Raw genomic sequence first — 14,129 nt, forward strand, 5'->3', positions numbered from 1 at the left:
ACTAGGGACCAGAGTGAAAGCACTGCAGGGAGTGTGTTTGCCTTGCATGCGGGAGACCCAGGTTCAATTTGGGCATACCATACAGATGATCTCCTGAGCATCCCCAGGAGTGATTGCTGAGCACAGAAGCAGGAGTAACCCAAGCACCACCAGGTGTGGCCCAAAAACAAAGAGGAAAAATAAACAACTTTTTTTTTCTTTCAGTTTTTGAGCTACACCTGGCTGTGCTCAGGGGTTACTCCTGGCTCTGTGCTCAGAAATAGCTCCTAGTAGGCTCAGGGATCATATGGGATGCCAGGAATAAAACCCGGGTCATCCTGGGTTGGCCTTGAGCAAAGCAAATGCCCTACCACTGTTCTATCTCTCCAGCCCCAATTTCTATTGGTCCCCTTTGCTGTCAAGCATCCATGTATGTTTGTGACTCTTACTGCCCTTGATGCATGGCCATCTCAGATGTCAACAATCTCCCTTTCCAGGAGGGCTGTGAGCACTGGGGTATGTGTGGGGGTCCTGAAGGGAGCAAGGCTGGTCGGGGCTCCAGCACCAGCAGCTTCTGCAAAGATGAGGTCTCTGTGTTCCCCACGGATGCAGTAGGGGGCATCAAGCTCCCTTACCTGCTTCTCAGCCTGCTTCAGAAGCTTCTGGAATCTCTCATCATCCAGCACCCCGGGTGGGAGGTCGGTCTGGCCCTGGGCCTTCAGCTCCTCCAGCTTCTGCCTCAGGCCACGCAGGGCCTGCAGCTCGTCATTGAGTCGACTCTGCCGTGTGAGGGATGCCTGGAGGTCCAGCTCCAGGTCCAGTGAGGTCCGTACTGGCCGCTCCTGGGCGGCTCTTCTCAGGACGGGCTGGCACACGGCCTGCAGCAGGGACCGCAGTTGGGCAGGGTGAGGCCAGGCCCGGACGCTGAATCCCCATCTTTGTCCAAAGTCCCTGTCCATGGCTAAGTCCCTGCCTCTGTCTGAATACCCACCTCCAGGCCTTGAGTCCTTGCCCCTGGCTCAAGTCCCCACCTTGAGTCCCGAGTCCCTGCCTCAGCTCTGAGACCCTGCCTATGGGTCCTGAGACCTTGACTCTGGGCCTTAAATCCCTGTCCCTGTCTCTCCAGGACCACCATCTCTGGCCCGGTTCTCCCACCCCAACTCCCCTCCTCAACAGGGCACATGGGCAATGCCCACCTGCAGGCTGGCCAGGACTCGGGGTGTCACCTACCCTTTTAACTCTCAGGCTGCGCCGCTCCGTGGAGTTCCGCACAAACAGGGACTTTTTGGCCAGGGTGGAGCTGTCGCTGTCGCTCCGATTCAACTGCCAGGGACAGAGGAGAGGAGCAGGAGTCAGGGAGGAGGACCACACGGGTTGGAGGAGCACTCAAAAACAATTTCGGCAGATTTGAAGCTGGGCTTCATTCCTTGCAAGGAAACCCTCCCTCGTGTTTAGTGGAGTAAGTGGGGGTGGGGGACAAAGGCAAACCCCAGGCCTCTCAGTCATCGGTGGCAGAGAAATACGAGAGTCCAGGATGCCCGGAACAACAGACGCCTGGCCCTGATTACAAGACTGAGATTCCTGAACAGTGAGGAGAGAAAACGGAGGGGTGTAGGGTGTGTGTGTGTGTGTGGGGGGGGGAATGGGAGCAGGAATGACTTAGGGACAGAGACAAAGGGTCTAGGCCCGGGTACTTTGGTGAAGTGTCAGTAACTGGACTTTAAGACCGTACACACAATTAATGGTGCTGAGCACATTTTACTGGAAACAAGAACAACAAAAATAAGATCAAAGAAAAAACGGGGCCGGAGAGAGAACATGGAGGTAAGGCGTTTGCCTTTCATGCAGGAGGTCATCGGTTCGAATCCCAGCGTCCCATATGGTCCCCCGTGCCTGCCAGGAGCAATTTCTGAGAACGGAGCCAGGAAAAACCCCTGAGCACTGCCGGGTGTGACCCAAAAACCACACACACACACACACACACACACACACACACACACACACACACACACACACACACACACACACACGAAAGAAAAAGAAAAAGAAAAAGAAAAAGAAAGAAAGAAAGAAAGAAAGAAAGGAAAGAAAGAAGAAAGAAAGGAAAGAAAGAAAGAAGAAAGAGAGAAAGAAAGAGAAAGAGAGAGAAAGAGAAAGAAAGAAAGAAAGAAAGAGAGAAAGAAAGAAAGAAAGAAAGAAAGAAAGAAAGAAAGAAAGAAAGAAAGAAAGGAAGAAAGGAAGAAAGAAAGAAAAAGAAAGAAAGATAGATCCTCTCTAAACCTAGCTTTCTCCGCTCTAGATTTCTCTGGAACAGGGCTGGGCTTGGAGTCCTGGTTCACCATTCGTGAATGCCAGGATTCAAGCAGGTTTCAGAGATCTACTGAGTGAGTGAATGAATTCCACATTTCAAATCCACTCCTTGAACCCATTTTTTTTGTTTTTTGGGTCATACCCGGCAGCGCACAGGGGTCACTCCTGGCTCCACGCTCAGAAAGCGCTCCTGACAGGCTCAGGGGACCATATGGGATGCCGGGATTCGAACCACTGACCTTCTGCATGAAAGGCAAATGCCTTACCTCCATGCTATCTCTCTAGCCCTTTTGAGCCCATTTTTACCATGGGAAATCTCCATTCCTCTCTATCGCTTTTCTGTTCCAAAAGGTAGAATTTGATAACGTTATGATGCAAATCTCAGAATGTTCTTTGCAAAACTTGACAACGTTATTGCGAGGCCATTTTTTGGTTGGTTTGTTCTAAAATCCAGTCCTGGGCTGGAGAGATGGCACAGCGGTAGGGTGTTTGCCTTGCAAGCAGCTGACCCAGGACCAACGGTGGTTCAAATCCCTGTATCCCATATGTTCCCCTGAGCCTGAGTGCTGCTGGGTGGACCCAAAAACAAAACAAAACAAAACAAAACAACAAAAATAAAATCCAATTCTAAGGCACGCTCCTTTCGTCAGCTATGAAGCCAGAGACTTCAGCCAAAATCCACAAGCCTGGTTGGTATTCTTATCTCCTGAAGATTTCTAGATAGCACAGTGGGGAAGGGTTTGTCCTGCATGTAACCAAGAACTCATATGGCCCCCTGAACACCATCAAGATTCCTGAACACAGAGCCGGGAGTAAACCCCGAGCATTGCTGGCCATAGCTCAAAAACTCAAAAACTAAACTAAGCAAAACAATAAAGTTCCAAAATAGTCCAAAGCACATTTCACTGCAGGCCCTCCTGGGTCAATGTCTGGCATTAGATACAAGGAGATACCAGGGTGCCACATGCCCCAAAGTGATGGCATTCTGTATTTCTCAGCAAGCCCAGCCAGTGACACTCGGCACCTGGCATCCACACTCGGGTCACGCCTCTCTGGGTCACTGGGGTCCGCTTACCCGGCAGATGTACTGGTTCCGCTCCCCAGGCGAGAAGGTCTGCGAGCGGACAATCACGCTGCTCCTCATCATGGGGCGCTGTCGAGAGCTTACGCCGCCACGGTCCTTGGGGCGCACCGCTAGGCCAGGGGCACTCCCAGCCTCCTCCTCCGTGTTGGTCTCTTTATCAACCTGCAAGTGAGCGGCAACTCCTGAGGCGCCAGTGATGGGAGCACATCCAGACCCTTTTATTCCATGAGGAAGACCATGAGACTCCACAGGTTCTGGGGTCGGCCCCACCCCCACCCCCCAGAAAGGGACTTGGGGTTCAGCCCTGGCGCTGATGCAGTGCACCCACGCAAGGGTGTCCTTTTCTTTCTTTTTTCCTTTTTTGGTTTTTGGGCCACACCTGGCAGTGCTCTGGGGTTACAAAGGGGACCCTATGAAATGCTATGGGGCAAGGCAAAAACCCTCCCCACTGTCTATGGCCCCAGCCCTCCTGTCCTGGGCTTTTCTTCTCACCAGGGTTGGGGTGCCCAGCTCTCTGCCGCAGCTGCTTCCGTGTCTCCCAGGGGCATCCGAGCTCATCTGGGGGGTCTGGGCACAGGAACTGGTGGCCCCAGGGCAGCCACCACCGTCGGGCAATTTCCCAGGGGGCTCTTCCTTGACTCCCAGCTCCTCAGAGGCCTCCCGCAGCATCGCCAACCTATGGAGGGGAGCCAGGGACCATCGTGGCGGGACAGGGACATCTGCAAGGCCCCACATCTAAATTCCCCTTTGGCCCAGCTTGAATCTGATCCACTAAGACGATGGGGAGACAGAGAAAGCACCTAGCATTCTTACCAAGTCACCCCAGATCGACACCGAGAAGAGAAAATTCTTGAAATTTGGCCAACTTGGTGTGAAAACTGCCCCTCATATTGAATGCAACCATGAAAGGAAAGGGGAGGGGCCGGAGAGATAGCATGGAGGTAAGGCGTTTGCCTTTCATGCAGGAGGTCATCGGTTCGAATCCCGGCGTCCCATATGGTCCCCGTGCCTGCCAGGAGCGATTTCTGAGCCTGGAGCCAGGAATAACCCTTGAGCACTGCCGGGTGTGACCCAAAAACCACAAAAAAAAAAAAAAAAAAAAAAAAAAAAGAAAGGAAAGGGGAGATCTGGAATTCCAGGATTAAAGGCGGAGGTTGCATGCAGGGGGTCGGGGTTTTATCCCCACACTCCGCAGTCCTAAGCCATAAGCTCCCCTGGAGAATGAGGCTGGGATGGGGTGGCCTTAGAGCAAATATAAAATAGATAAAAACGGGCACTCAAGACCTTGATGCTACTGCACATGTGAAAGGTCTGGCTGGGTCAGATTTTCAGCACACCCTCACACACATAAAAATAAAACCCTGAATCAGGGTGCGTGTGCTAACTTGGTCCGAGTTCAGCCTTTGCCAGAGGAGCTCCTTCGAACCAGGAAGATGCTGCACTGGGGGTGGGAGGCGCACCCCTGCAGCTACAGAAATGAGGTGAGAATCAGGCAGAGACCCCTCTACGATGCTCCAGATAGGCCCGACACCTTCTGAACTACCAGAAAGGAGAGGGTGGGTGTACCAGTGGCCTTCAGTCGCCCTGGGCTCCTCTTCCTCCTCCTCTTCCTCTTGTGCTAATTCTTGTTCCACAGCCAACAGCTCTGCTGATGTCCGAGCCAGCAAAGCTGACACCGCGTCCTGGGGAAGGGTGGGAAATCTGGCTCAGACCACGAAGACCCAGGCCTCGAACCTTGACCAGACAGATAATGCTACTAGGAACCATTGAGCCCCAACACTGTTGGGTTTTATGCATGGAAGGGGCAGCTGGAAATGTGGAGACTGAGTAGAAGACGAAGACCCCAGACTGCTTGGTACCAGCCTCTGAAGGGTGGTCTGTGTCTAAGCAATGCCCATTCTGGGCTGAGCTGGGACCTCCACCCTGGCAGTGGCAGCAATGCGCAGCTGTAGAGGCTTGTGTTGAGCAGGGTGCATGCTTAGCATGCAAGCGACACAGGTTTGATCTCTGGTATCCCATAGGGTCCTTCAAGCCTGCCATGAGTGATTTCCAAGAGTGCAATGCTAGAAGCAAGCCTGAGTGCCACCGAGTATGGCCCCAAAACCAAAAAAAGAAAAAAAAGAAAAGAAAAAGTAGAAAGGACAAAACAAACCTAACACAACTAGGACAGAAATAAAAAAGACCAGAGTGCTAAGTACAACAGAGAGAGACAGAGAAAAACAATAAAACTGAAGGTGGGTTGAAATGACTGAGAATGCAGACAAGCCTTGAGCTGGACAGACAAGGGAAACTGAATGAAGGCTCAAATGATAGGCTCTGTGGGTTCAGAGTAGAGATAACAGGGGGGCACTAAGAAGCAGCTTGACGACTGATGTGGGCAGACAAGCAGGGCAGAGTTGAAAGTCCAGAAATACATTTGGGCTGGAGCGATAGCATAGGATGACACTCAGCTATTAGCTCCAAACAAAGGTTCTCCCCTCCCCTAACTTCCTCTTTCCCATAAACCTCTTTCTTGACCTTTCCCCTCCAGGTGATGGGAATTGGTTTAATAAAGAAAGAGCAGTTCTGGATTTTGGCTCAGAGAGCACCAGGCGTAGAATAGCTCCCTGGTTTTCTCCTGATTGGCTTGACTTAATATTTCTTTGCTGCTAACCTGCTCTTCAGATCCATCTGTGAGGGTGCCTGGGGTGATCTCACAACTTCTGAATTTTTATTTTATATGATATTACAATGGGTAGAACACTTTTGATACCTGGCACCCTACAAGGTCCCCTGAGCACTGTCAAGAGTGATCCCTGAGCACAAAGCCAGAAGTAAGCCTCAAATGCTGCCAGATGTTTTCCCCCAACAAAAGAAGTATATAAATGCTCATGCAGGAACAACCATATTTTTGGTACAAAGTACTAATTCATTAGAGAGGAAAAAGAAAAAAAAAATTTCAATGATGCTGGGACTATTGGAAGATCAATTGCAGAAATGTGCAGGACTCTTCTAGAAATTGTACTTGATGAGCTGAATCTAGGGACACCAGCACCAGAACTTTCTGGATCCAGAGCGAATGATTCTCTCCTCTGATAGTCACTCACCAAATCAATGGCCTCTACTGCTAGCGGCTGGTCGGTGTGAAAGACAGAATCCATGTTCTCTGTCTCGGTCCTCTTCCAGGGCATTTGCTTTGACTCTGAAGGCAGCAAATTATACCACAGTGTGAAGAGCTCGTTGGAAAATGGCAGGTCAGCCAGGCTGATCTGGGTACCGGCCTTGAAGGGGAAGGAAGGAGGAAAGAAGATGGAATGCTTGAACTCATGTTTACTCCCATCTAACAAGATTATAGAGCAAGTTTATTTTGGGTTTAAAAAAAAATAAAAAAGGGGGCCCGGAGAGATAGCACAGCAGCGTTTGCCTTGCAAGCAGCTGATCCAGGACCAAAGGTGGTTGGTTCGAATCCCGGTGTCCCATATGGTCCCCCGTGCCTGCCAGGAGCTAGAGCTGTGGGCAGTGGGCAGTGCATTTGCCTTGCATGTGGCCAATCTGGGATCAAACCAGGTTCAATCCCTATCATCCCATATGGTTCCCCAGCCTGCCAGGAGCAATTTCTGAGTACAGAGCCAGGAGTAACCATTGAACACCTCTGGGTTAGCCCAACTGCCCCACCCCCCCCAAAGCCAATGTTGGGTGGGAGGGATAACACAGCTTGCCTTGCACACAGTCAACCTAGGTTCAATCCCAAGCATCCCACAGGATTAGAGCACTACTGGAAATGACCCCTAAGTGTAGAACCTGGAATAGCCCTTGAACACTGCTGGGTATGGCCCCAAAACCAAACAAATAAACACCAAACCCGTACAAACAACAACAACAACAACAACAACCACAAAAAGACAATGCTCATGAGGTAAGGTAGGATTCGATTGGTTTTGATTTGGTTTAAGTTGGGGTACCATGTGGTACCCACAATAAAAACAGAGCCTCCCAATGGGCTCAAAGCATGCATTTAAGGCATCTGACTCATCTGACCCATCACACTGCCACCCCTCTCCCGGCTTATCTAACAACCTAGGGACATCTTATGTTTCCAGGTATGGCAAAATATGACATTGTCTGGGATCTAAGAGCCACCACTGAATTATTTGGGGACATACTATCTGGCCAACACCTGATGAATTAAATGTGAGATTCTGGCGGGGATTGGGTCACACCCATGGTAAGGAACTATATGTAGGTCTGGGGATTGAACCAGGGTCAGCAGTGTGCAAGTTAAGTGTGTTAAACCTTGACTATCTCTGGCCCATAAATGCCTTGTTTTGGGGGGGCCACACCGAACATTGCTAAGGGATTATTCCTTGAGGGGCTCATGGACCAGATGGGATTGGTCCTGGCTCAAACACATGCAAGGCGAGTGCTTCAACCCCCTCTCTGGCCCCTCCAGGAGTGATTCTTGAGTACAGCAAACAGAAACAGTGGGTAGGACGTTTGGCTCATATACAGCTGCCCCGGGTCAATCCTGGGCATCCCATAGGGTCCCCCTAGTATCACAAAGAGTGATTCCTGAATGTAGCACTAGGAGTGACCCCTAAACACTGCTGGTGCTACCCACCCACCCACCCAAATAAACAAACAAAACCCCAAGCAAACAAACACAAGTTCAGAGGATGAAAAATGCAAAACTCTAGTCTGGAGTGATAGATAACGGTGAGGAGGGCATTAGCCTTGCATGCAGCTGACCCAGGTTTAATCCCCAGCAAGCCATTGGATGCCCATAGAACTAACAAGGAGTGAGTTCTTGGGTGCAGAGCCAGAAGTAAGCGCTGAGTACTGGCAGATGTGGCCCAAAATCCAAAATAAATAAATAAATAAATAAGAATCAAATTCAAAGAATGACAGCCCCAGGGGGGGGGGTCAGAGACCAGGTCACCATGGCTGGCAGATGCATGGAAGAGAGGGGCCCTGGACAAGTTGCAGGGAGCCCTACCAGACAGTCCTCCCTGCGGTGGCGGCCTGCGGCGCACAGATCCACCCTCAGCGTCTTCTGCTGTAGGGCGGCCTGCGAAATGGCCACTCGGAACACATCGTGGAAGACGGTGCACTCAGCGGCTGGGTGCAGCTTGGTCCGGAACAAGCAGCTCACATCGGCTGAGGAGGGCAGGAGAGCCACACGGAAGTAGCTGCCAGGAAGAAGAGGAAAATGGGGTCAGAGGTGCCTATTGGCTCAGCGGCCGCTGCTCACTGTCAACCTAAAGCTTGGCCTCGACCCCGTTCCTGACCTGGCAGGAGGATCGATCTGACCTTAGCCTGGGTCTTCCCTGGTGGAGCTCTGAGAACCCAACTTGCCTTCTGCCTGCAAAGCACAAGTTCTTGTCCATTGAGAACCTTCTTAGGCCCTGGTTCCTAGTTTTTATTTTAAGGGGGAGAAGGGGATTTGAGGCAACTCCCACTGCTCCCAGTTCAGTGCCTGGGTTACCCCAGCATGTGTAATATTGGAGATGGAGCTCCAACTCGGGATCTGGATCTTGGTCATCAAAACCCCAAGTTTTGAGCAAACCTCGTCCTTTCTCACTGTCCTGCAGTCTCGTCCCCACTCCCCATTTGCTCCTTCCATTTTCCCCACCCACTCCCAGCCAGTACCCTGACCCCAGGTCTGACTCCCAGAGCCAGAACAGGCCTGGACACTTGCTCTGTGGGTCCCACTTACACTTTGGAAGTGGGGGGCACCAGGAAGGCGTGGAGGCCCCGGAGCTGCGCAATGATCACCATGAAGCTTGTCCTCTTGGCGTCATATCTGTGGGGAGAGAAGCTTCAGCCTTTGGCTCAACACCAGCCATGCCAGGGCCACCTGGGGATACTCAGTCCTGTACCTGAGTCCGATCTGCACCTGGGCCGTCTCCGTGGTGCCTGTGTCTTCCTCGCCATAGGGAACATCTTCCACTTCGCTAGGTCTAAGGAAGGACCGGGAGGGGAGGCATGCCTTAGTTTACCAGTAGGATCCTTGGGGGCTGGGTAGTCATGGTCAGGACTTGCATGGGTGACCAGGCAGGGAAACCTGAACTTAGGAACAGATCTGTGCAGTAGCTGCCAGTGCATCCTTAGGTGTCCATCAAAAATCCTCAGCTGCAGGAGCACTGGGTGCCCCCACAACTGTTCCAGTACCCAGCTCTGGGCGTGACCCACTCTGTGGTCCCTCCCTGCAGACTTGGGGTGGCAGGCTCTGGCTTGAAGGAAAACCACCCAAAGTATCACTGGGTTCAGCATTTGCAGGGATCTTTTTGCTCTGTTTTATTTGAGGGAGAATTTGGGGGAGGGGGTCACAGCTTGAGGGTCATTTCTGCTGCAGCCTGCAGGGGGAATCTTGTGGTCCTGGAACTTGAACTCCAGCCCCAGAGGCAAAGACAGCCCTGGGCTTGTTTTTCTGGTCGCTACTCCATGAGGATAGAGACTCTGAGTCACAGGCAAAAAGGCCCACAGCTGTGCCCACCACCCCCAGCAGTCCCAAGGCCCTGCCCGGACACCCCTCCCAGAAGTGCATTCAGAGTTGCCCTGGCTGGCGGGATGTGCCAAATGACTGACATAATGAAGTCTCAGGGTTGCTGGCCCTGACGCCCTCTCCGTCCTTACGGTTTCACGAAAGCCTCGTAGACGCCGCTGTCCCCAGCTACGGACTCGTCGGACACGGCCGCAGACACGCAGGCGACTTTCTCCCCAGGCACGTGGGCCGGCCTCCTCCGGGGGAGCAATTTCTCTGCATCTGTTGAGAAGGAGGCCAGAGTGGCTCAGGTCAGTTGGTGCATGGGGCCGGCGTGGACAGCTACCTGGGGAAGATGCCCACTCTGGGAGGGAGCCCCAGATTCACAACAAATGCACGGTGGGGGTTCCCAGAATGATGGTGGAGGTCCCTAGACCAATGGTGGAGTCCCCAAACTGATGGCAGAGGGGCGTCCCCAGACTGATGACAGGATCTCCAGATCAATGGTGACAGCTCTCCAGACTTTATGGGGCTGGTGGGTTGGGGGTATGAGCCCTGTAGCTATCACTTGAAAACAACAACAACAACAACAACAACAAGCTTTCTGCTACCCCGAGAATCGAAGGGGAGGAATGGATGATCTATTTCCCATGGGCATCCCAATGGCATCAATGCCATTAAAAAAAATGAGGCAACTTTGCACACCCCAGTCCTGGGTGTGAGTGATAGCTGGACTTTTCATCTGACTCACACTCACATGGCAGCAACCTGCGGGGATCGGAGTGTGAGCACTTAAAAGCCGAGTTCTTCCTTCCCATCCCGACACAGAGAGGGGGTCAGGATGCTGATGTCTCTCCTCCCCCTTCTGAGCCAACTTTATGCCCTGTTCAGAGGCTTTAGGGCTAAGGCTGGAGGATCACAGGATCCAGCATCCTTTTCCTGCTCTGCTTCCTGGCCACATTTCTCCTTTATTTTTTGGGCCACATGTGGTGGTGTTCAGGGGATACTCCTGGCTTTGTGCTCAGAAATTGCTCCTGGCAGGCTCGAGGGGCCATATGGGATGTCGGGGATGGCACTCGGATCAGCTTTATGCAAGGTTAGTGCCCTCCTCACTGTGCTATCGCTCTGGCTCCAGCCAGGTTCCCCCTTGATGATGAGTAAAGCACCTCTTCTCAGGCCCCTCTTAACAACACAAGGTTTATTGATTACCCTGGGAGTGACCTCAGCTGCTGGCCACTGATGTGGACAATGGCAGACACGGGCCAAGAAAGGGCTTGGTGGCTGCTCTTTCCTGGAATCTTACCACCCAGCAGAGCACATCCAAACAACAACTCATGCGACTTAGGGCTAGAGGGTCAGGAACGGGGTGAGCGAGGCACTTGCCTGGCCCACAGTGGACACCAGGAAACTCTCTCCATGATTTGAACATCCTGAGGGGCACCCCTACCCCAAGATCCAGAAACAGAGACCGGAAGAGTCTCCCCTCTCTGGCCAGGCAGATACTTCCCCACTTCAGCCGAATGTTACCCAGGGATAAGGCATTTCACCACATAACTGACACCACTGGGAAACTGGCAGCATCTTGAGTCCAGAAACTGGCTGATCATCTTGTGCTGTGTGAGTGTCGCAGGGTGGGACTCTGCTGGCGGGCCCGTGGCTGTATTTTTTCATCCCATTAATGAATCTGGCATTTGCGCTCAGCAAGCGTGCTCTGCTGGCCATCTCAGGGTGTGGCAGCTCTGGGGGTCTATCATGGAGCTCAGCTATGTGACACTCACCCCTTCATCACTCGAGGGACCCACCCTGGGGAACAGCCAGCTCTGTGCATGTCTGCTAGTCTCTGATGTGGCTCAGTGGAAACAAGAAGCAACATTCACTCCCTATGGCCTAGCCTCTCTCCTGCAGCCCTTTAGAGACCTCGAAAGATTCTCTGCATCTCTTCCCGAGAGGTTGGGAAGGAGTGAAAGCACCACTGTAGTGCTGTCTGCATGTGGGAAAGAGCTTGGCCTCAGGTCCTATGGGAGATGGTCGTCAAATGCTCCAAAGACGAGAAGGTTGACAGCACTGTAAGGCTGAGGATGGCGCAGGGAGAAATGGGTGATGAAGTGAATATGTCTTACTGCAGGTGGGACCAGAGTATTGTAGGGGGTGGCCCTCAGGTAATGAAACCCCCATAAGACATTCAGAATCTTTGAACACAGAGAATCCTTCTAGTCCACATTTGGAAACCTAGTAGAATATTTTCTTTTCTTTTTTTTTTTTTTTTGGTTTTTGTGGTATTTGGGTCACACCCGGCAGTGCTCAGGGGTTTTTCCTGGCTCCGTGCTCAGAAATTGCTTCTGGCATGCACGGGGGACCATATGGGACGCCGGGATTCGAACCGATGACCTTCTGCATGAAAGGTAAATGCCTTACCTCCATGCTATCTCTCCGGCCCCAGAATATTTTCTTAAGTGTCAACTTTTCACTATAAAGCCCAAATAAATAACAACTAGGGTGTTTTTGTTTTCATGGTTTCTTTTTTTCAGATTCCCCCCAAAATCTTTGCTAAACTGTCACAAAGAAATGATGCGCATTCATTTAGATTTGATTTGGTTTGTTTGTTTCTGGGCCACACACGGCAATACTCAGGGGATACGCCTGGCTCTGTGTTCAGGAATCACTCCTGGTGGTACTTGGGGGGACCATATGGGACGCAAGGGATCCAATCTGGGTTGGCTGTGTGCAAGGCAAATGCCCTCCCTGCTGAACCATTGCCCTGGCTCTCGAACTCAATGTTGGTGTCTACTCATGGCTACTCCACGAAACCTCATCTTGAACCAAAGACCATTTGGGAATGACTTATTTTTTTTCTTTGAGCTTTCCTTTGGCCATACCTGGCAGTGCTTGAGAGACCATCTATAACACCAGGGGCTGATTTAAGGCTAGAGGCCTTGATAGAAAGGGGGACCAGGCCAGCCAGTGCCTGGAGCCCTGCCAGGGCAAGGCCGAGTGGGCCTCCACTCACCTGAAGCATCCCGAGCACCACTGTCCAGGTCTTTCTCCAGCAGTGGCTGAGGCATCCCCCCTGCCATGACATCAGGCTCCAGCAGCAGCTGCCCGTGGGCCAAGCCGATGTCAGCAAGGCGGCTGCTCAGCTCACAGTGCTCAAAGTTGGCGGGGAACGGGAGCAGGGTGGTGTCAGGGGAAGCCAGCGGGAAAGCACCGTCCAGAACCAAGGGCGAACCAGGCGGGGACAGGGATGACAGGGAGGAGCGGGAGGACAGTGATGTCACTGACTTGGGCGCCTCGGCCAGCGGGGGTGGGGGGCCAGGGGCTGCGGTGGCTGCCCCGCCGGGGCCACGCTGCCCGGGGGATCTGGCCACTTCATGCTCCAGGATGGTGGTGATGGGCCCTGCGGGCGTGTAGCCTCCTTTGTCGGGTAGAAGGAAGTCCAGCTTGTACTGGCCGTCGCCGTCGGGTGGCTCGCCTTGGCCACCGTAGTACAGCTCGCCCGAGCTCAGCGAGTTGAGTGAGCCTCGGCTGGAGGTGTTGAGCGAGCCACGGCTGGAGGCCAAGGAGCCCAGGCTGCTGCCCGAAGACACTGACAGGGTGCTGGCTGACAGGCTGCGGGCAAAGGTGAGCATCAGGGGCCGGTGGACTGGAGCGGCATACCCAGAGGTGCTCAGGGCTAACTCCTGAAGGGGCTTGGGGGACTATGTGGGATGCCAGGGATCAAACCTGAGTTGGCTACGTGCAAGGCAAGTGGCCGGATATTTCCGTACTATCTTTCCCCTGTACTATCTCTCTGACTTTACAACCTCTCCTGTGTCCATGAGGTAGAGATCTGCTGGGCTGTCCTTTACTCCCATACCTGTTCATTTCCCACCCAGTCCACTAAATTCTATTTACTTATATATGTATTTTTTTTCTTTATTCTTTTTGAGTCACACTCTGCAGGGCTCAGGGATCACTTCTGGTGATGCTGGGGATGGAATCGAGGCTGGCCATGTGCAAGGCAGGCACCATAACTCCTGGACTATCTCTCTGACCCTCCACTCTTCCTTTTTATTCTTTTTTTATTTTAAATTTGCTTTTGGGCCACACCCAGGGGTTACTTTTGGTTCTGCATTCAAGAATCACTCCTGGTGATGCACAGGGGACCATATGTGGTGCAGGGAGCAAATATGAGTTGATTAAGTGCAAGGCAAATGCCCTCCCCACTGTGCTCTCCTCTGGACTCACTCTTTCATTTTAAATGAAGAGATAATGCAGGGAATGTGTGGTTTTCTTGAGCATGTACCAAGCGTTAAGCTG

At 52.3% G+C, this 14,129-nt stretch overlaps 1 protein-coding gene across 1 annotated transcript in view; it reads right to left on the minus strand.

The window, feature by feature from the left end:
- WWC2 (WW and C2 domain containing 2) overlaps positions 1 to 14,129 on the minus strand; it is a 120,421-nt gene that overhangs the window by 3,518 nt on the left and 102,774 nt on the right. The window contains exons 11-21 of the mRNA XM_049771416.1: positions 12,841 to 13,439; positions 9,986 to 10,115; positions 9,229 to 9,309; positions 9,066 to 9,152; positions 8,346 to 8,538; positions 6,460 to 6,633; positions 4,940 to 5,055; positions 3,866 to 4,049; positions 3,365 to 3,535; positions 1,210 to 1,302; positions 615 to 857 (exon numbers count right to left, since the gene is read on the minus strand). Coding sequence (XP_049627373.1) covers positions 615 to 857; positions 1,210 to 1,302; positions 3,365 to 3,535; positions 3,866 to 4,049; positions 4,940 to 5,055; positions 6,460 to 6,633; positions 8,346 to 8,538; positions 9,066 to 9,152; positions 9,229 to 9,309; positions 9,986 to 10,115; positions 12,841 to 13,439 — 2,071 coding nt within the window. The remainder of the gene's footprint in view (positions 1 to 614; positions 858 to 1,209; positions 1,303 to 3,364; positions 3,536 to 3,865; positions 4,050 to 4,939; positions 5,056 to 6,459; positions 6,634 to 8,345; positions 8,539 to 9,065; positions 9,153 to 9,228; positions 9,310 to 9,985; positions 10,116 to 12,840; positions 13,440 to 14,129) is intronic.

Source organism: Suncus etruscus, chromosome 4 (assembly GCF_024139225.1).
Source record: "Suncus etruscus isolate mSunEtr1 chromosome 4, mSunEtr1.pri.cur, whole genome shotgun sequence".
NCBI lineage: Eukaryota > Metazoa > Chordata > Mammalia > Eulipotyphla > Soricidae > Suncus > Suncus etruscus.